This window comes from Takifugu flavidus, chromosome 1, assembly GCF_003711565.1.
Source record: "Takifugu flavidus isolate HTHZ2018 chromosome 1, ASM371156v2, whole genome shotgun sequence".
NCBI lineage: Eukaryota > Metazoa > Chordata > Actinopteri > Tetraodontiformes > Tetraodontidae > Takifugu > Takifugu flavidus.
The window spans coordinates 2929090-2948339 of record NC_079520.1 but is presented as its reverse complement, the minus strand read 5'-3'; the positions used below and the strand labels follow the sequence as shown (position 1 = coordinate 2948339).

Sequence of the window (19250 nt, the reverse complement as noted above, 5' to 3'; positions counted from 1 at the left end):
ACCACTGAGTTTTTAGACTGTGAGAGAGGCTGCAGCGCCTCCTTCACAGCTTCACGTGGGTGGTCGACGGTCGGTGTTTCTGTGGTATTTCAAGTTGACGACTTCCTCAGATGCTGTCGTGCAGCTGTTCAGAGGTGAAGCGGCCGCTCAGCCATGGAAGAGATTTACGGCAACATCGACGATCTCAAATCGGTGCAGCCGGACCCTCCTGCGCCCCGCCAAGGTGAGCCGGGGCAGCCTGACGGAGGCCTGAACCACTGTTGTCTTTCCTCTGATCTTGTCTGCCTTCAGGCTCCCGGAGCTCCGAGAGCAGCCTGAGCTGGTACCTTCTTCCCTGTCTGGGCCTGCTGAGTCTGGCTCTGCTGACCGGACTGGTGGTCGTCGGCGTCCTCCGTGAGTCTGGTTCCCGTCCGCTTTCACAGGCTTTTACCTTAAAAACTAAATTCAGCAAACTTTTTGGCAGAACAGTTCTTGGGGGAGGTTCTCAGTGTGGCGCTTGTGAGGGTGATGTTTGGTCACCCGCGCTGTTCGTTTACTAGACTCAGATCAACCACACAAACAACAGGAGGCCTTGCAAGGGAGAGCTGACGAGCAGTTCAAGCTTCCTCTCTCAACTCCGTCCGTCTGCTGCTCGCTCTCCTCTTTTATTTGGTGCACACAAAATTTGTATCAATCTGACCTCATGATTCCTTCTCCTCCTATCTCTACGACTTCCTCGTGTCCTTGAACGTGATACCTCTCAGTGCTGGGTACCTAACAGCATCAACACTTGATTCAAACACTCATCTTGTCCTTTGCTTAGTTCACAGGCACGTGTGAGTGCGACGAGTTCTGCAGCTTGAGCAGAATAGGAGGAGGGAAGTGATTTCGCCTCCACCACCTCAGTTGCTGTGACTACTGCATAGGCGGTTCTAGTGCGTCCACAGTCATCCTTTCTCGATGATCCATCCACAAAGAGTGTCTGTCCTGTAGTCAACGCGACATCACTGAGATCTGGTCGCGGCAGGACCTTGGTGGAGACCTCATCCAGGCAGTTGTGCTGGTGTCCCTCTTCTGCGGTGGGTAGCAGCGTTGCTGGGTTTAAGGTCGTGCAGCGACGAATCGTCAGATTCGGCTGAGACAGCAACACTGCCATGCAGGAAAGATGACGTGCTGGCGACAGGAATGCTATCTTACTTTGTAGCAGCAGTATTGACACTGCATGTGGAACTAGCAAAGTTAGCTCATGATATAGCACCACTCCTGCGGAGGCTTTTACTGCCTCAGATGCTGCCACCACTGCTTTAACGCATGGTGGGAGTGCACAAACTACGGGATCTAGCTTGTGGGAGTAGTAGGCCACTGGCTGCCTCTTATCTCCGTGCTTCTGCAACAAAACTGAAGTCATAAAATCACCTTTGCAATCTACGACCTGCTCAAAAGGCTTCTGATAGTCTGGCAGCTTTAACACTCCAGCACCTACAAGGGCCTGCTTTGTGTGTGTAAATGCTTCTTCAGCTTCAGGGGTCCAAGTTAACACATCAGTCATTGCTAAGGGATTATCATACATCAATGCTTGTAAAGGGGCAGTTATTTTCGCATAATCTAAGATCCATGATCTGCAAAAATTCACAAGTCCTAAGAATGACATCATCTGCTTCTTTGTTTTTGGTTTTGGGGCTTTAAGCCCTGCTGTTTTCCTCGACTCGAGAATAGCTCTTCCATTATGTGTCAAAACATGGCCCAGATAAACCACTTCCTGCTTCACCAGTTGCAGTTTGCTTTTGCTTAATCTATGGCCTTGAGCGGCTAGCCAGTGTAGCAATGCTAGCGTGTCTGACCAACAATCTGCCTCTGTTTTTGACGCCATGAGGATGTCATCCACGTAGACGAGGATTTGACTTCCACACGGAGGTTTAAACTTAGCTAATGATGACATCATTACTTGAGAGAAGATTGTGGGACTCTCACAGTAGCCCTGAGGTAACCTTGTCCAGGTGTACCTCCGTCCTTGAAACGTAAATGCAAACCAAAACTGGCTGTCTGGATGTACTGGTACAGAGAAAAATGCATTGGATACATCGATCACCGTGTACCACTGATGTTCAGGGTTTAAGTCATTCAGCAGAGTGTATGGATCTGCGACTAAGGGAGACCTAGGGACCACTGCAGCGTTCACAGCTTGCAGGTTCTGCACCATCCGCCAGCCGGTAGATGGTGGTGCCTTCCTTACTGGAAATAGGGGTGTATTTACAGGAGACTCAGGACACTCTCTGGTGACTCCTGCTTTAAGCAGTGAGTTAAATATCGGAACAATACCCTCCTGTGCATCAGTCTTAAGGGGATATTGCCTCTGAAATGGTCTATAATCTGATTTAGGGATTATTTTTACAGGTTCTGCTCCTTTTATAAGACCTACATCTGCAGGTCCTTCCGACCATAATTGAGGGGGAAGCTCTTTCAGCTTCTCCTCTTCCTCCTGCGTGAGGAAGATGTTTTCTTCTCATGAACTCTGGTCTGTGAGGTGCGTTGCTGGATGTGTCAGCAACAATGTTTTAAGGGGAATACGCCACACCTGGAACTGATCATTAAAATCAACCTCACCCTTAGGCCTATAGGGCAGGCTGCTCCAGTGTTTTACGTCACATCCCAAGTCTTGCCATCTTTTCTTAAGCGGTTTAGCAATAGAAACATGTGGTACAGAACCTGACACTTTGAATAGCGCTGCTGCTTCGGTGGAAAGGCTTCCTGCCGTGCAGACAGCTGTCTGACCACACACATATAGGTGCATAATTACAATCATTTGTGGATCTTTGAGTTTAGCAAACTGCTCTGCATAGCTTGATGTGCCGTGTGGGTCTGATTTACAGATCTCACCAATGCGCTCCACGTGCATGGTTACATGCAGGTCAGTTTGATTGTGGAGCTGGGCTTCGGGCTGTAAGTATGACAGAGCTTTACCATATAACATAGTGATTGGGTCAGAAAATGGAGGGGGCTGCTTTTCAGGATGTTGAGTGACCAATATTTACTGCACATCTCTCCTTCTCTTACCCACAGATTAACCATTCTATCTACAGACCACATCCCTTCGGCTGTGGTACGAATCATCAACTGAAGCTGAGAGATAAGATCTCTTCCTAACAGGTTTACGGGACATGTGGTGGAGATCACGAAAGGAGCTTTAAGTGTGATTCCACTTACAGGGTCACAAACATCTACAGGAACTGACATTCTTTCTTTAGTTACGAGACCATTTGCTGATCTCACAAAAATCTGTGTAGAAGTTGGTGTCAGGGCTATTGGATCTCTAATTACTGATTTACCTGCACCCGTGTCTACTAAGAATGTTAAAGAATTACCTAACATGGTCAGTTGTATTTCTGGTTTGCCTTCAGCAAACAGGAAGATGGTTTCTAAGTCTAAAACATCTTCTAAGTCTTCTTTTTCAAATTGGTCAAATTTTGTGCCCTGATTTGTTTTAATTTTTGTGACATCTTTTTCCGGTTCTAGTCATTGTTGAGGTGTATTAGAACCTTGCTGCTCTATTATATCTCTGGTCACGTTGTTTCTTTTTGCAATCACGTTCCCAGTGTCCATAATTTTTACAATAATGACACCGATCTTTTTCACTCAAATTGCCTCCTCCTCCCCTTCCGCCTCGGCCTCGCCCATGTCCGCGGCCTCGGCTTGGGAGAGGGTTGGCATTGAAAAACATGCCTGTTGATTGGTTCTTACTTTTTTGGCATTGTCTTTCAGCATGCATAGCATGTTGTTCATAGCGGTTTAGGTTACAAGTTCCGAAATCAACTAATTGTCTCTCTACCCAGGTTTTTATCTCTGATTTTGATCCCCCATGTATAGCTTGCTTTAACTGCTGTTGGTAGGGACCTTCTGGTTCTTCCGCATACGGAATTCCACTATTTTTTCGGAACACATCTTTCATTCTCATGCTATAGTCTTCAAAACTTTCGTCAGTCTTTTGTCTCGTGGCCGTAATGGCGCTGTAGTCAGCTCGTCTGGTAAAAGCAGTTCGCATGCGCTCGTACAGTCTGTCAAGTCTGTCATTTAGTTCTTGGCTGCCAGGCTGCCATGGTTGTTGAGTGGCTGGATCCACTGGGACCCAATCTCCTCTAACAGTGCCCCATTTCTTGCCATTAACGCACATGAGGACTTGCTGTGTTTCAGTACCGTTAGTATAGTAACTTCTTTTAATTTTGTAATATTGCCTGGCCTGTCTAAGTTACCATCCCAATCGAACTTAGTCATCCACAGCTGAACATATGAGCATGAACCTCGATATTTGTCTTCCATGTGTTTACATGATGCTGGGATTTCGAATTCAGCACCTTTTGTGGAATGTTGGTTGCCCATGTTTGCACTTTATTTATCAGTTTTTATGTATTTGAGTGGAGACGCCTGATCTCCCGACTGAACAACCCTCAATCCCTACAGGATATCTAGTTCAGTCCCTCTGCCGTGGCCTCATAGTCAATCGTTCTCGATCAGGAGAGTATACACCAGGCTTCTACCTCCGAGGAGGCGGGTGTATCTTGCCTCTGCTTCTCTCCTGATGACCAGGCAGGCAATACCGCGGTATTTTCTGTGTAGCGCTTTTTGTGTCTTATACTCACTCCGTTGTCGCTATGGTTTCTCTCTGAGTTGTTTTAGTGCCTTCTTCCCGTCACTGGAGATGGTCGCCCTGGGAGGGACGAAGACCGGCCTTCCGTCAACTCGTGATGAAAGGTCTTTCACTTCGGACGTCTTTTGACTCCGGCTGTGCACAGACTTCGGCGTTCGGTCGTCCCACGGCGCTCCTCTCCAGGTCTTGGGATCCGGCTCGAAGGACCAATTTTTGTGAGGGTGATGTTTGGTCACCCGCGCTGTTCGTTCACTAGACTCAGATCAACCACACAAACAACAGGAGGCCTTGCAAGGGAGAGCTGACGAGCAGTTCAAGCTTCCTCTCTCAACTCCGTCCGTCTGCTGCTCGCTCTCCTCTTTTATTTGGTGCACACAAAATTTGTATCAATCTGACCTCATGATTCCTTCTCCTCCTATCTCTACGACTTCCTCGTGTCCTTGAACGTGATACCTCCCAGTGCTGGGTACATAACAGCTACAATACTTGATTCAAACACTCATACATTCTTTTTGATTAAACATTCTAAATCTACTTACTATACTTACTATAGCATTGAAACGATAATAGTAATAACAACAATAATTCTTCTCACATGCTGCAACCAGCCAGCAGGAGGCATCGAGGTGCTTCTTTACTGCTGAACGGATAATTATTTAAAAAAAGGAAAGGAAAGTTCACGGATGACACAGGTCAAAGTCGTTTTAATGAAACCAAAAGGTCACTTCAGCTAGAATTCTGTTTCAGTCCAACGTCTTTTTCTGTAAAATGGTGGTTTTGCTGTTCTTGTAGTGTCCTGGCTGTTGTGAAGCTGTGGTTTAACAACGTTCCCGCCCTGTTACAGCACCTTCCATAAGTGTGTGTGTGTGTGTGTGCGCTCTGCTCTCTGTTCTCAGTTCACCTCTCGACTACCGAACTCGCCGCCACCAGAACCAACCTGTCTGAACTCGCCGCCATCAGAACCAACCTGTCTGAACTCGCCGCCACCAGAGCCAACCTGTCTGAGCGCCTCCTCACCTGTGCTGGCGAACTTCTTCAGGTGTCCGAGGAGAGAGCCCTGCTGAACGCCAGCCTGGCCAACAGGACGGAGGAGCTGGACAGGCTGCGTGAGTGTGTGTCCTCTGTCCGTCTGCACAGTCGCCACAACCTGTGGAGAAGCTTCCCGAGCTCCTGTATGACGAGGGTTTTATACAGAGAAACCTCGAGATGGGGAGGACCGCTCCTGAGAAGGGAGAGAGGAGGGAAAAAAAGTGTTGATTTACGAGTAAAACCTTCAGCTTTAGTCATCTGAGCACTCTTTAGCTTCAGTCCTTCCCCTCCTTTCACTGAAGGAAGCTTTTGTTATTTACGTGCTGTAGTATCTGAAGCCTGTGTATCTATTCTCTGCAGGCCTGGACTTCTGTAAGACCTCAACTTATTCTTCAGCTAGCTTAGCGCCATCTCACACCTGTTCCATATGTTTCCTGCTCTTTTGTCTTGTCATCAGCTTGTGATAGATGTCCTGTTTTTTCCTGTATAAGCAACATCTAACGAGGATGTGCTCCGGCTCCCGATTGTTCTTCTAACGTGCTCCATGAGGCTAAACTCCTACTTTCCTCTTTGTAAATAACTGGACTCTAGGCCATTTGTTTTGCTATACTGTGTTATGAGGTCATCAGAGAAGAATGTGTTTACTTAACCATGTAAGAAGGGGCTATCGAAGTGAGCACTTCGGAGGTCTTCACCATTTGGACCACGAAACCTCCCTCGGGCAAACTGCAGCCACAGCTCGGTGTCTGCGAAGATTCCTTCCTCATCAGCACCTCTCGACGACCATCAGAAGAAATTTACCACAGTAGCATTAAATCTCAATAAAAGCGGGTTTTCTGCTAACGAACATCTGGAGTCACATCTGGGTTTCTTTCATCTGTCTCGCAGAGAAAAGCTGCCGGATCGGCTGGACGTTGTTCAACAACTTCTGCTACTTCTTCTCCTGCGAGCTCACGTCCTGGGAGGCTTCGAGGCAGAACTGCCGACGGGTCGGAGCGGATCTGGTGGTCGTTGACACTTCTGAAGAGCAGGTCGGTGGCGTTTGTTCCCCCTCGCCGGCGTGTCAGGGTGCGTTTCTTAGCGAGTGTGCAGAGAATCCTGATGGTTTTCTGTTACCTTAAACAGAAATTCCTCTCCAAAAACGTCAAGAAAGACACGTGGATCGGCCTGAACGACATGGAAACGGAGGGAACCTGGAAATGGACCGACGGCAACCCGCTGACCAAAGGGTATCTGTCAGTTCCTGGCTGGTGTGGAAAACATGCTAGCACCCACAGAGGGAGACCCACATCAGTATTTCCTATAAAATGAGAGATGAAACCTTGAAACGTCATTTTCCTCCTGCTCTACAGGTACTGGTATAAAAATCAGCCGGACAATGGGAACAACGACCCAACATTGGGCGAAGAGGACTGTGCACACTTGTACATCGCTGACACAACCTGGGAAGCAAACTGGAACGATATCTCATGTAACAAACCTCTTCAGTGGGTTTGTGAGAAGAAATTAGGTTAGAAGAGCCAAGCGGAGTATTTTAAGGTGCAGAGGGAAGTGCTGCTGCTCTTTAGCTGAGGTGTGATGACCCATATGAGGAAGTTTCTCAAGAAACAAGTGTTATTTTCAAATGTTGGTGGTTCCGCAGCTGTTTCCTCCAATAAAGTTCAGCCGTCTTCAGGCATGACGTCTCCGCTTCCACCTTCTCCAGCTCTGGAGGACGGGGTCATACAAGGTCAAACGTCGAGTCCGGTGGAGACGGTGACACGGGCCCCCTGGATGCCCGTTTGGGTCGTCGGTGCTGAGGCCCAGAGAGCCCTCCTGGACCCTTCGGACCCCCCCTGGACCCTCTGATCCTCCCACACGGCCTTTCATCTCTTCCCTTTGATGGCCCCCAAATGGGGAACAGCCTGCCAGAGGAGCTCAGGGACCGCCGGGAACGCTGACATTTCCGAAAACAAGCTCCCGCCTATTTAATTTGTCTTTTTATCTCGTGTTCTTAACCTACTTTTTATTTATTTTATTATTTATCCAACCCGTCACATTTAATCGATGTTCCCGTCAGACTTCCCGAGACTTTTACCTCGGCTTTGAACTAACTGCTCTTTTATGCTTGTTCATGTTTATTTTTGCCGGAGTTTTTCTCAAATATTGTTTTATTTCTTTAGTTTTTTATACTTCCTGTTTCTTCTGTGTCATGGGGGTGGGGGGTTGACATATAAAGCGCTTTTAGCTACATTCAAGTGTCTGTTATCACTCAGTACCTCGACTCACCAGTAGATGGCAGCACCAGTATCCTTTGATCTTCCTGTCGTGAGGGGGAGGGTGTGGCCAGGAGATCAAAGCAGGCCTTTCGATACCAGGGTTGCAGGCTTGACCTCTGCCCCCTGCAGGCGACCTGCTGCAGTTGATCACAGCTCTGAAACAGCAGAACCTGCTGAGGTCCAAAGAAGGAACCGTCTGTTGCGTCTGTGAAGCGTCTGAGGCAGCTCCACTCCTTCAGTAAACTGTCGGTCGTTGTTCTGTGACCTGCAGCGTTTCTGCTGTTGCTACAACAGGAAGCACCAGCTGCTTCTTAAACAATATGTAAAATAGGAACTTCTTCTCGTGGTTCCAGGTGGCCCCAGAGCTGCTTTAGGTGATAGTGGACCGATTATTTAGGCTCTATGTCCTGTCTGGCCAAGACTTTGTGTCCTAAATCAAAATTTGCAGGCGACAAAGCTGCTCCGGTGACGCCGCCTCGACAGTTCCGAAGAACACGCCTCAAAGGTAATATTTACACATGGTGTTCTCCAAACAGGAGAGGGAGAACGTCTGTGCAGCAGCATGCCTGTAAAGCAGGTTGGTGCAACGGTGGCGGGAGAGGCCTGACTGGACCTTCTGGACCTCGACCGGAGGACCGCCGCATCCAGGGGTTTGGTCTGCAGACATGGCGTCGCTGGGGCAAATAATCTTCTGCAGGTTTGGACCTTCTCGCTAACATCTGGAGGGGTTCTTTTATCAGCTGTCTGCAACTTGATGCTACTGGAGATATGACGAATGTAGCCCAGCCCATGTGTCCGTGTGTCTGTCTTCTCTCCCCGCAGCATGATCACCATCATCATCTTGTTCTCGACCATCATCATCCTCATTCTGAGCTTGACGTTCTCACGTAAGCCCTCTTTAGCATTAGCATTAAACGCCATGCTGCATAGACTAATGAGCGGTCAACACTTGTGACCGGTCACTTTGTAGTCTTTTAAATTTTCAGACTTTAGAGTTGCAGGAGGTTCCTCGGTTCTCCTAAATATTGGTCCAAAGTGCCACGCCCAACAGCTAGGTAGCTCTGCTGGGACTCAAACCTTCACCAATCATGATTTGGGCTAGCGCCATATTGTCTTGAGGAGAGCTGGTTTTACTTAAGGTTAGCAGGTTAAGAACGTGTCGCAATGTTGCCCTTAAATGTTAGCAGACAACACGCTACACGCGCTAGCTTTGATAGCTTGAGGGGAAAAAAGTAGAAATCTTTATTTGAAAGAACTTTTTTGGTAGCTCGTGTTGGTTTAAGGTGGTACTGGTGAGGAAAAACATCCTTACAACAGGCAGAAACCCTCAGTAGGACCACGTCTGGACCAGAGGTGATGTAATCTAAGAAAATGAAGGATGACAATCTGGTTTACGAACTGGTCTCGTATTCCTAATAATTTGGCTCGCAGGGCAGGCCCACAGAGGCAAACAGCCACACACACTCAAGGTAATACTTCCTGTTTACAAAGAGCTCAAAGAACAGCTGAATTATCATGAAGTGGAATAAGTAGACATACTGTATAACCGGATAATCAAAGTCGGTCTCCTCCTGTGCAGACAACGCCCCCTCTGTCGTGACCCAGAACACGTTTCCGGTCGCCAACCTCGGGCAGGATCATCTGCTCAGCTGCCAGATCGTGGACACAGAGGAAACCACCTACACCAGGGTGTCGGTCACGTGGGAGAAGACGGGCATGAAGGGGTTTGTTTACCGATATTTGTACGGGGGGCCGTACCTGGAGGACCAGAACCCACAATTTGAAGAGAGGACCGAGGTCTTCCCGGACGCTTTGCTGAGGGGGAACGCCTCGCTGCTGCTGAGGAGCGTGAGTGCCGAGGACGAGGGGGTGTACACCTGCACCATCGACTCCCCCACAGGGGGAGGAAAGGTCAACATTCGGCTCAGAACAGCAGGTACGGAGTGGGAGGGGCTAGTTTAGACGGTTATCATCAAGCTCAATCGTCTTGATCGTCCTCAAAACGTGCTAGCTGTCGCTGATACTCACGCTAGCTTTAACTGTGATCTTAAACGTGCTTAAATCTGATTAAATTCATTAGAAATGCTTAGCCGTCTTGCTAACTAGCATTTTTAAAAGGGTTAGCATTTCAAAACCTGATTTTATTTGTGTGAATTCCAGCCTACACGGCTCCCACCTTCACCTTCTCTAAAGGCACCATGACCGCAGTGGCGGACCGATGGTTCCCCAGACCCAACGTGACCTGGATGGACCACAACAGGAAGGTTCTACAGGCGACCACCAGCATCCAGGAGAACTCCGTCGGTATATTCAGCGTCGTGAGTAACCTGCCGCAGGTCACTGACCGCGAAACCTACACCCTCGAGATACAGAACAAGCTGGTGACGTCCATCTCCAGGGTCCAACTGACAGGTACGCTGAGGGACGAGCGCCACGTCAGGAGACACAACAGCGTCTCACCCTTTAAATTCCTCTTTTCCAGACCTGAACGTCTCCACGTCTTCATATTTCAGCTTCAGCAGGGCGCCGCCCACGCTGGCGTCCGTGGTGCCCAGCATCGTGGCGGCCGTGGCCTGCGTCTACCTTCTGATTTAATCACACACACACACTCACACACACTCGTCCCCTGGCTGTGACCGTCTCCGTCATCACCGCTGAAGTTCATGTCATGAATATTTATATTTCTGGACGTTCCGTTGTTGCTGTAACAGCATTTTAATCTTTTTGTGTATTTTCTCTGTTCTGTGGTGCCATTAAATGTTAATAAACGGCCTTTTTTGTCAAAAGAACAGATGAGATCACCGTGAAATAAAGTCCACAGACTGTTTAGGACTCTTTTTTATTAACCTGGTGGTTTCTGGGCATGGAGGGGCCCCTGGGTGGGGCTGGCGGGTGTCTTCGTGTTGTGCTACAGCCAATAATTAACACCTCCCGAGTGAGCACCGTCTGTTTAACCAGGAGTTTGTTTTTCCTCCAGAGTTCTGGTGGACCGAACGTCCCACAGTTGTCATGCAGTAGCGGCCTCCGTCCTGTAGGGGCGCACCGAGCATATTTACTTTTTAAAAAACCCAAACTGTTTAAATATTTTGCACTAAAATGTAAAAGCCAACCACTAAATCACGATAATAGAAATTCTCAAAGGTTATGTTCAGGTACAACCGGTGATTCCTGCGTTTAAAGAGTTTTAAGCTCTGAAGCGACTATTTGTGTGCTGCGAGGTCTTTGCAGCAGCCTGGGAGCCACTGGAGCCCCACACTGGTATTTGGTCCACCCATAAAGCTCCAGAGACCTCCCATTGGAGAGTGAGGTGTCAAATTTCCCACCGACTCGTGAACGCCGCATAGTTCAGCGAGAAAGTTTGGGACTCGGGCGCTTGAGTTTCGGGTGTCGGCGCGCAGGAGAGCGCAGCGGGGGTGTCACCTGTGACCGCTTCACTGGGGGGGTTGTGTTATTGACGGCTTTGTTCGGGGAAATCACTAAAAAGAGCCAAATGTCGCAGCCGGACCGGATAGAAAACGAGGCGGAACTGGAGCGGAACGGCCCCCCCGCGAACCCCCGGGCGGTGTGTAACGCGTGTAAACGCCTCTACCGGGACCCCAGAATCCTCCCCTGCCTGCATACCTTCTGCTCCGAATGCATCGGCCAGTTGGAGCCGTTCTCGATGGGGGGGCCGCCGCGGGGGGAGCGGCCCGTCGTCACGGTGCTCTGTCCCACCTGCGACTCCGAGGTGGACATCCCCCCGTCCGGACCCGGCGCGCTCAGCACGGACCACCTGGCCCTGGACGAGGTTTTCCTGGAGACCCTGGTGGCGGACGGCCCTCTGGGGTGCGACCTGTGCGGGGAGGGAGGCGCGGAGAGCCGCTGCGAGGTGTGCTGCGTGAACCTGTGCGGGTTCTGCTGCCAGGCGCACAGGTACAGGCGCCAAGAGAACCCCGCTTTATTAAGAACGCGCACGCAGGGAGCAGAATGCGGGGAAGGTGGATGTGGGTGCGGGAACGTCGGGGCCTGATCTCAGGTCTGGTGGCCATCGGGTCCTGAGTCTGTTCTAATGCCTTTTCTCTCGCTCCAGGAGGCAGAAGCGGACGGCGTCTCACTCCGTTCGCTGCCTCAAGGAGCTGAAGTCCGCCGGTCGCCTCAGCCGGCCCGTCCTCTGCTCCCTCCACCCGGCCAGGAGCTCCGGCTCTTCTGCCAACCCTGTGACCGGCCCGTCTGCCTGGAGTGCGCCGCCACGCTACACCGCGACCACCACTGCAGTCCCACGCGCGACGTCGTCCATCGCCATGGAGACCGCATCCGGGAGCTGGTCAGCGGGCACCTGAGGCCCCACCTGGGGCACCTGAAGGCCTCGCTGCAGAAGGTGAGAGCCTTGGCTCCACAGCACCGGAGGACACGTCTGACGCGTCTCCTTGTGCAGGTGGAAAAATCCCAGGATGCTTTGCAGGCGCGGGTGGATGCAACAGCCAGTGAGGTGAGAGGGTTTGCGCGAGGCTACGCCAGTGCCGTGGAGGCCCACTGCCTGTCTCTGCTGCACCGCCTGGAGGAACTTCACGTCCAGCGCAGGTAGGAAGACCCTTCGTAGAGGAGAATGAAACGGTAGCTGAGGGGCGGCGGTGCGCGTTTGCTCCGCTGCAGGAACCAGCTCCACCTGCAGAGGGCGCAGCTGCAGCAGGAACTGGTGGACGTCCAGGGCGGCGTGGACTTCGCGGAGAGGCTGCTGACCTGCGGCTCGGACGCGGAGATCCTCAGCGCCAAGGCCGTGACCCTGAAACGTCTGGGCAGCCTGGCAGAGGGCAGCCGCAGCGGCCGCCCGGCGGCCGTCGCCCCCGACGACGGCAGCGGCATCAGCTTTGCGGCCAGTGAGCCGGCGGGGCAGGTGGGGGGCTTCCCGGTGGTGGGGGCGATTGTTTCAAAGACGGTGGAGGTCAGCAAGTGCACCATCGAAGGAGAAGGTAGGGAAACGGGCGGCTTCCTTCACCACATCCACACCTCTGAAGGGTTTGTTCAGTTCTGTTTACATTTGTGGGAGGACTTCAAGATCTAGAGTTGGGCCCCGAGGGGGGGCAGAAGGGCTGTTTACATGCCTGTTAAATAATAGAGAAAGGAGGCAGGAGAGTTCCGTGACAGCCTGGGAGGATCCGACAGGAGCTGCTTTGCTTGTCCCCCCTCAGAAGCTCCTCAGGGCGGCTCAGACGTGTCAGACCCAGGTGCTCAGACCCGCCTGCCTGGACGCACTCGTGTTTACCTCTGTGGGAAAACCACAAGCGAGGACATGTTTGCTGACTCTTTCCAAGTGTCAGCTTAAATGTACAAGCTGTCGTTCTGCGGTTGGTCTGAATTGTGTGCACGTGGCTGTGCACGCCGTGTGTTAGAGAGAGAGAGAGCAACTGTCCTGCTGGGTCAAATTCAAAAGCTTCTGCACAAACACTGGATTTAAATACGCGCAGAAGCTAATTAGGAGAGACAAATTAGCGCGCGGCACTCGCTGCGAACAGGAGGTGAAGAGCGTAAAATACCGACTGAGCCGCAGCTCTCCGTCGTATTTGCTCAGTGGCGTGCGGATCGGCTTGTGCAAACACGGCCAACACGCTTCCCAAATTAGCTCCAGTCGGCGCCGTTAGCTTTGGACTGGGACGCCACGTCCGTTGAGCTGAACCGAGGGGCTGTATGAGCGCGATCGTAGGGGGGGGGGGGGGGGCCGCATCTGTGTTGAGTAATGGTGTCGCCCTCTGGTGGCGAGGCTGCAGGCCTTTTGGGACTCACAGCAGCTCTCGTTTTGACAACTACCTGACTGTTTGCGGAGCTGCACTGTTTGCCCTGTGTTAGCAAACACGCTCTTTACCACCCAGCCAGCGTCCGTGTGTGAACAACCACGCACGGCCCTTTGAGGACGTCTGAGAGAATTTAGGACCACCGTAAAGTTAACAGAGCTAAAGCTAATGGAAGCTAATCGTGTCCTCAGCTTCCTGGTGTGTTTGCAACACCACCAGTCTCATTCGGAGCATCAACGTCCGCAGCAGCCGGCCGCAACAGATGAAGGCGGCGTTGGATCGTTAGTTATCATCCAGCTAATGGAGCCTGACAAAGGAATGCTAGGCAGCATTAATCACGGGTGCGGGCGCCAACGATGTCCCGGTGATGGATGAATATCTGACCAGTATCAGCAGAACAAGTTAATGGAATGTTGAATAATGACGGGAGGTTCTGGAAAGGTCCAGTCAGCAGCAGCGGGGGAGGGGGGGGGGGTCTCCTGTTATTGTGCTGCTTTATGCAGACAAACCGTGTAAATGTCTCCATCGTGTGGGGACACGTTCCAGCTCTTTATCTGACGGAGTCTTTTTACATATTTACATGAAATTGCCACTAATAGCTGGTTAGTGAAAAGGCTGCTCCCCATAAACTGTGTTAATAAGCTTGTAATTGACCATCTATCTATTAAACTTAAGGCTTTAGCAGGTTTGCTTCCAATCAGAGCTCTGATGGAGGGGGGCCTGTCCGGGGTTTATTCCCGCCTCCAACCTCACCGCGTCTCCTTTCAGACCTGCACACATCCAGAGAGGGTGAGCGGGCTCACTTCCTCGTGGTGTGTCGGGACTCGGCCGGGGAGCGGATGACTCGAGGCGGCGAACACGTCATGGTGAGCATCGTGCACAAGGGGAAGAAGGACTGGTGAGTGTTGTCACGCTGCCCCCGGACGCTCCTCCCGCTGACTGGTGCCGCTAACGGGCCGTTTGCTTCGCTCCCTCAGCAAGGCGGAGTCGGCGGTGGTGGACAACGGCGACGGAACCTACGCCGTTTCGTACACGCCCCAGGAAGCGGGAGCGTACTCGGTGTGGGTGTGCGTCAGAGCCCAGCACGTCCAGGTACGTCGTCTGAAGACTTTCAGCATCCTCTGGATGGTGCTCTCACCCCCCCCCGCTGCGTCTCGCGTCCCTCAGGGGTCTCCGTTGGCGCTGACTGTGTCCAGGAAGTGGAGGCACCACAGCGGAACCTTTCACTGCTGCTGCTTCTGCTCCAGCGGAGGGTCCAAAGAGGCCCGCTGCGGCTGCCCAGGAACCATGCCAGGTACCCCGGTCGGCGGGACGGTCCGTGCTAATCAGACATCCGCTGATCTCTCTGGGTCCGTCTCTAGGGGGCTTCCAAGGTTGCGGCCACGGGCATAAAGGACACCCCGGGAAGCTGCACTGGTCCTGCTGCGGCTGCACGGTGAAGAACTCCGACTGTTTGCCGCAGAGCGTGCTGGACGCCGTCTCCGCCCGTGGCCACCTGCGAACCGTGGAGCTGTGAGGGGACGTTTTAGGGACCGTCCAGAGGAGCCGGCACAGGTCTGGTTTTTGTAGTTTGAAGGGATTTTCCTGTGAGGAAATCTGCTGTTGACCCACTGCTGTTTCAGACTGATCAGCAAAACTGCGTTAAAGTAGGAAGTTGGCGGTTTTCCTGTGAATCGGGTTCATAATGGCACCTGTTTATTCAGCTAAATCTCATTAAATCATGTGACTGTTGACGCGTGCGGAGTTAAAAAGTGCTGTTAACCATAATCTCGGGTCAGGCAAAGAATCTGCTGAAATGAATTTATTTTTAAATGAGCCAGTGAAATTTTAATGTTACTGATTACACGACAAGATGATGCGTCCACCGAGGTGCCCGTGTCGTGCCTGTCCTTAAAATCCTGTTGGAGGATGATTCTTTGCAAATAACCCAGAGAAACAAATGTATTTACATCATAATCTGGCCACACTTTTTTAACGGACACATTGAAACCTGCACAATCCCAATAAACACTTTCATTCCCCACCAACTCTTACCACTGTGATTGCGTCATGTCTGACCTCTCCATACCGCCAGGGGGCGGTAGAGAACCACCAGAGCGCTTCTTCTACACAACCTACAGAGGCTGCTGACGGCAGCAAATGGGAAATGAGGGATTAAGTGATGGGCCGGAAGGAAGGGTTGCACCAGGGAACCAGCGGTGCATTGTGGGAAAGATGCACGCTTAAACACTCCCATTATAGGAGAGCAGGTGCAGGTTAAAGATGATGGAGCGCTTCAGAATCCTGCGTCCGCTATTGATTTCTCACTCCCATCATTTCCTCTGTCCTTTCAGTGGAGTCGGGGCAGCGGGGAGACTGCACACACACACACACACACACACGATTGAGCAATGACAGCCAGTCCAAATGGCAGGATGCTCACCGGGGCGCTGAAGCCCAGAGCTCATAAACCTCCTTCACCCGCCACTGGGCTCTCGGCTAATGTAGCGTGTAATCGACACAATAGCGATCATGACACAATATTGTCTCACAGCCGCACGACCTCTTTCCCGACGTTTAATCTTTTAGATGTGCCTCTTTATTTTCCTTTTTTCCCCTCATGCACAGATTCACGGGAAGCACCTGAATGCATCATCAGGGTGACGCCGTTTATTCCAGGTGTGTGTTTAAAATTGATTCAGTGGAGCAAAATGGACCCGTCCGTCACCGCGTCCACATGCACGTCCAGTCCAGAGGTTTGTTGACTGTAGGCAAATCCAATAAGTTCTTTATTAAGTTTGTTGTTCTGGACTACTGGATAAATCAGCGCTACATGCTAGCACCTGTGGAGGGGGACCCGCTCCAATATTTATAGAAACAATGGTGCCTAGCAGCTTTTTCTTTTTACAGTGGCCATTTTGCCTCACAGTGTCAACTAAATAAAGCAAAATTTGTAAATTTTAAAGGCTATTCGGACAATCAAAGACACTTGTCAGGCTGCCGGGCTGTTGTTTGATGGTTGGTTATTGTGTAGGTAATGAAATCCTGCTGTGGGAATCATTTCCCGTCTGAGAAACAGATCAGGGCAGAGAGGATCAGGCTGGACGCCGCGTGATCTGATTACAGAGCCGCGGGTCAGGCTGTGGTCCTGACAGTAATGGAGTTACTGGACTCTAAATGGAGCGTAACCGTCTCCCACGCGAGGGAAGACCAGTCGTTAAAAGCCACTTTGTTTGGACTCGATTTCGGATGCAGGGGGCCGATGGAGCGGTCGGAGGAACGCCGAGCTCGCGCTGGACGTCCGCAGGTCTGGCGAAGGAAGAGAAACCTGAAAATGAAACAGAACTCATAGTCAAACCTTCCGAAAGGCCCAACTCAGCAGCCGAGCGGGGCTGATCCGAAGCTCCAGACTTTTATTAACTTCCTGTGGACGAGATCAAAGGATCACCTCGTGCAGGAAAATAGTTATTTTATAGAAACAAGTGCAACATTGGCAAGAAAAATATATAAAAGTCACGACGCCACAACGTTCAAGGTGAACTCGCGGCCTCACAAACCTCATTTATTATACAGGTGAACGACTCACTGTGGGGAGGTGTGATTCCAGGTTTGGTGTGAACCCCGCCCAAAAATAAATTAGCATTAATGTGTAGCATCAAAACCGGCACAGCAACCGACAGAGCGTACAGATGCTCCTGCACGCTGGGGTCCTCCAGAACCTGCCACAACAGATGGGCTCCTTTAGGTGGAACAGCCCGACATTCCCAGCTGGGACGCCGGTCGGTTCCCCCCTTGATCCCGTATTTATGCGACTTTTCTCATAAATCCTCCCGTTGCTTATCCCAGCACCTTAGCGGCTTCCCTCACTCCAGAGTTTGCTTTGTTTTATCTGCCGCCTCCAGGTTTTCGGGGGATTTCTGGAGGTCCTGAGACGTCGACGCAAATTGAATGTGACGTGATGGACTGCGCCCTTCCTGGCCTGGATCTGATTGTCGGGGGGGGTGTTAGCAGGATGATTCAGTTGTGCACATCACTTGTTTGTCACCTGCAGCTTTAGGAAATGTGTCACCTCAATAAGCTTTTGACAGTCGTCCTCCTTTAATTAGCGCCCTCTTATTCCTTCTGCCTCCGTGAGGTAGTAGATCGCTGCACAGCGCTCCCTCTCTGGCCTAAATTTAGTTTCTCTAACTATTGTAACACGGTGGATCGTGTACAGCCCATAATTCTAGCTGGCATCTTTTCATTAGAACCCCACCGTCTGGTAAACACATCCGTCTTTCTGATGTGCGCATTTGCAGAGATATGCTTGTGGGCTAATGATGCAGTGGTTCGTGTGTTTTCTCTGCACAGGACAAATTGCAATTATCTGTGAGGCTGCTGCGGGAAAATGTAAATCATCTTCTCTAAAACCATCGAAAACATGCGTGGTTTTCAACGAGGTCGTGTAGTACCCAAACACGCCGCTAGGTGACGCGTGGACCCCGCAACTTCTGGGACCCCCGCTGCAGAAACCCCGCAACCTTTGCCTTCAGCAAAAGAGCCATAAACTTAAGCTGATTCCTGTTAAAGGGTTATTGACACAGAAAACACGATCATCTGTAGTTTAGCGTTGATTTTCTTGCATCGTGCATCATCCACCTTTGAACTTTGCATGACTTCCAAGGGAATAATCGATAATTAATTAAATCTAGCTTTTTTGGAGGGGTATGTATTGTAGACTAATCAATTAGTGCTGACTTGAAATATGGATAAGGCCCACGGATACGTGCTGTGGGTTCTAAAGTTAAAGTCCGATGACGACAGAGCAGGTAAGTTCCAGCTGCACCGGAAGGGCAGAACGGTGAATATGCCGATAAATCAGGAAAAGCAACCAATGGTGCAGGATACCAGCCAACTATTGAGCCACTAACAAAAAAAAAACATTTTTAGGGCAGGGAGGGGGGGGATCAATGTGGAAATAAAACTGTAATTCCAGCAGATGCAACGGGGGTTTTACATAATAAATGGGGCGATAAAAGATGAGCAAACGTAGGGAACAGTTTTCCCAACGTTCCAGACCGGCTGCGTGCGCTGGAATTGTCAGACGGTCTCTAAGTTGGCAGGCGGACCTGATGTTGGCTCTCCGAGCCGCGGCGGCTCCGTCAGTGAGTCAGTCCGTCGCTGCAGCCCGAGAGAGCGGCCAGGCGTCGACACCCTCCGCGGAGCCGTCAGCGAGAGGTGGCTGCGAGCCGACGGCGAGAGCACCGCGGCACCCGTGGACATGAGGACACCTGCCCCGGCGGCTTCTCCCCAGAGTCGCACCGCCGATCCCGACTGGCATCGATCTTCATGGAGGAACTGAGGAAGGTTGGTGGTGCAGCGCAGCAGCCTGGCTGTCATTAGCTAGCGTGAGCAGCCGAGCCTCGGAGCTAACCCCCGAGCAGGCTCCGGCTCCCACAGCCCACACTCCGGCCACCATAGCTAAAGCACCAACCGGTCCTTTGGCGTGTTTCGGAATATTTTAATTCCCTCACCCATGTTTTTCCCCTCCGATGCGGCCTTTTCGGCCTCCTTTTTTTTGATGCTACCCCCGGTTAGCGGCGCGAGTTAGCCGCT

At 51.2% G+C, this 19250-nt stretch overlaps 4 protein-coding genes and 1 long non-coding RNA gene across 9 annotated transcripts in view; 4 read left to right on the top strand and 1 right to left on the bottom strand.

Annotated features, from left to right (window-relative positions):
- Positions 1–5: 5 nt before the first annotated feature.
- Positions 6–7882, top strand: LOC130534126 (CD209 antigen-like protein E). Its single transcript, XM_057048039.1, has 6 exons — positions 6–223; positions 292–393; positions 5518–5727; positions 6539–6681; positions 6776–6879; positions 7003–7882. Exons 1-6 carry the CDS (start codon positions 154–156, stop codon positions 7163–7165), a joined length of 792 nt encoding a protein of 263 aa, XP_056904019.1. The 5' UTR covers positions 6–153; the 3' UTR covers positions 7166–7882.
- On the bottom strand, positions 5298–6543 carry LOC130534144 (uncharacterized). Of its 2 annotated transcripts, XR_008952816.1 has the most exons (3): positions 6301–6543; positions 5619–5843; positions 5298–5588 (listed from the first exon to the last, which is right to left on the bottom strand). It is a non-coding gene; the product is annotated as an uncharacterized LOC130534144 (long non-coding RNA). The 2 variants fall into 2 exon arrangements; XR_008952815.1 differs by having other exon boundaries at positions 5619–6543.
- Positions 7883–8351: 469 nt separating the features above from the next.
- vtcn1 (V-set domain containing T cell activation inhibitor 1) lies at positions 8352–10726 on the top strand. 3 transcript variants are annotated; one of them, XM_057048010.1, is made up of 5 exons: positions 8352–8605; positions 8731–8795; positions 9488–9844; positions 10069–10320; positions 10391–10726. In XM_057048010.1, exons 1-5 carry the CDS (start codon positions 8574–8576, stop codon positions 10501–10503), a joined length of 819 nt encoding a protein of 272 aa, XP_056903990.1. In that variant the 5' UTR covers positions 8352–8573; the 3' UTR covers positions 10504–10726. The 3 variants fall into 3 exon arrangements, with proteins under 3 accessions (XP_056903990.1, XP_056904007.1, XP_056903999.1); XM_057048027.1 differs by lacking the exon at positions 8352–8605 and adding an exon at positions 9226–9377 and having other exon boundaries at positions 8747–8795; XM_057048019.1 differs by lacking the exons at positions 8352–8605; positions 8731–8795 and adding an exon at positions 8941–9377.
- Positions 10727–11235: 509 nt separating this feature from the next.
- Positions 11236–15706, top strand: trim45 (tripartite motif containing 45). Its single transcript, XM_057047989.1, is given in 9 exon segments — positions 11236–11820; positions 11978–12075; positions 12078–12265; positions 12323–12468; positions 12541–12857; positions 14445–14574; positions 14654–14768; positions 14844–14970; positions 15038–15706. Coding segments are annotated over 9 exon segments (1698 nt in total). The 5' UTR covers positions 11236–11398; the 3' UTR covers positions 15193–15706.
- A 3018-nt stretch (positions 15707–18724) lies between these two features.
- Positions 18725–19250, top strand: part of man1a2 (mannosidase, alpha, class 1A, member 2) — a 30618-nt gene continuing 30092 nt past the window's right edge. The window contains exon 1 of one of the 2 annotated variants that reach the window (XM_057047968.1): positions 18725–19001. The gene's annotated coding sequence lies outside the window, so the exon portion shown is untranslated. The remainder of the gene's footprint in view (positions 19002–19250) is intronic. The other variant, XM_057047977.1, reaches the window with a different exon arrangement.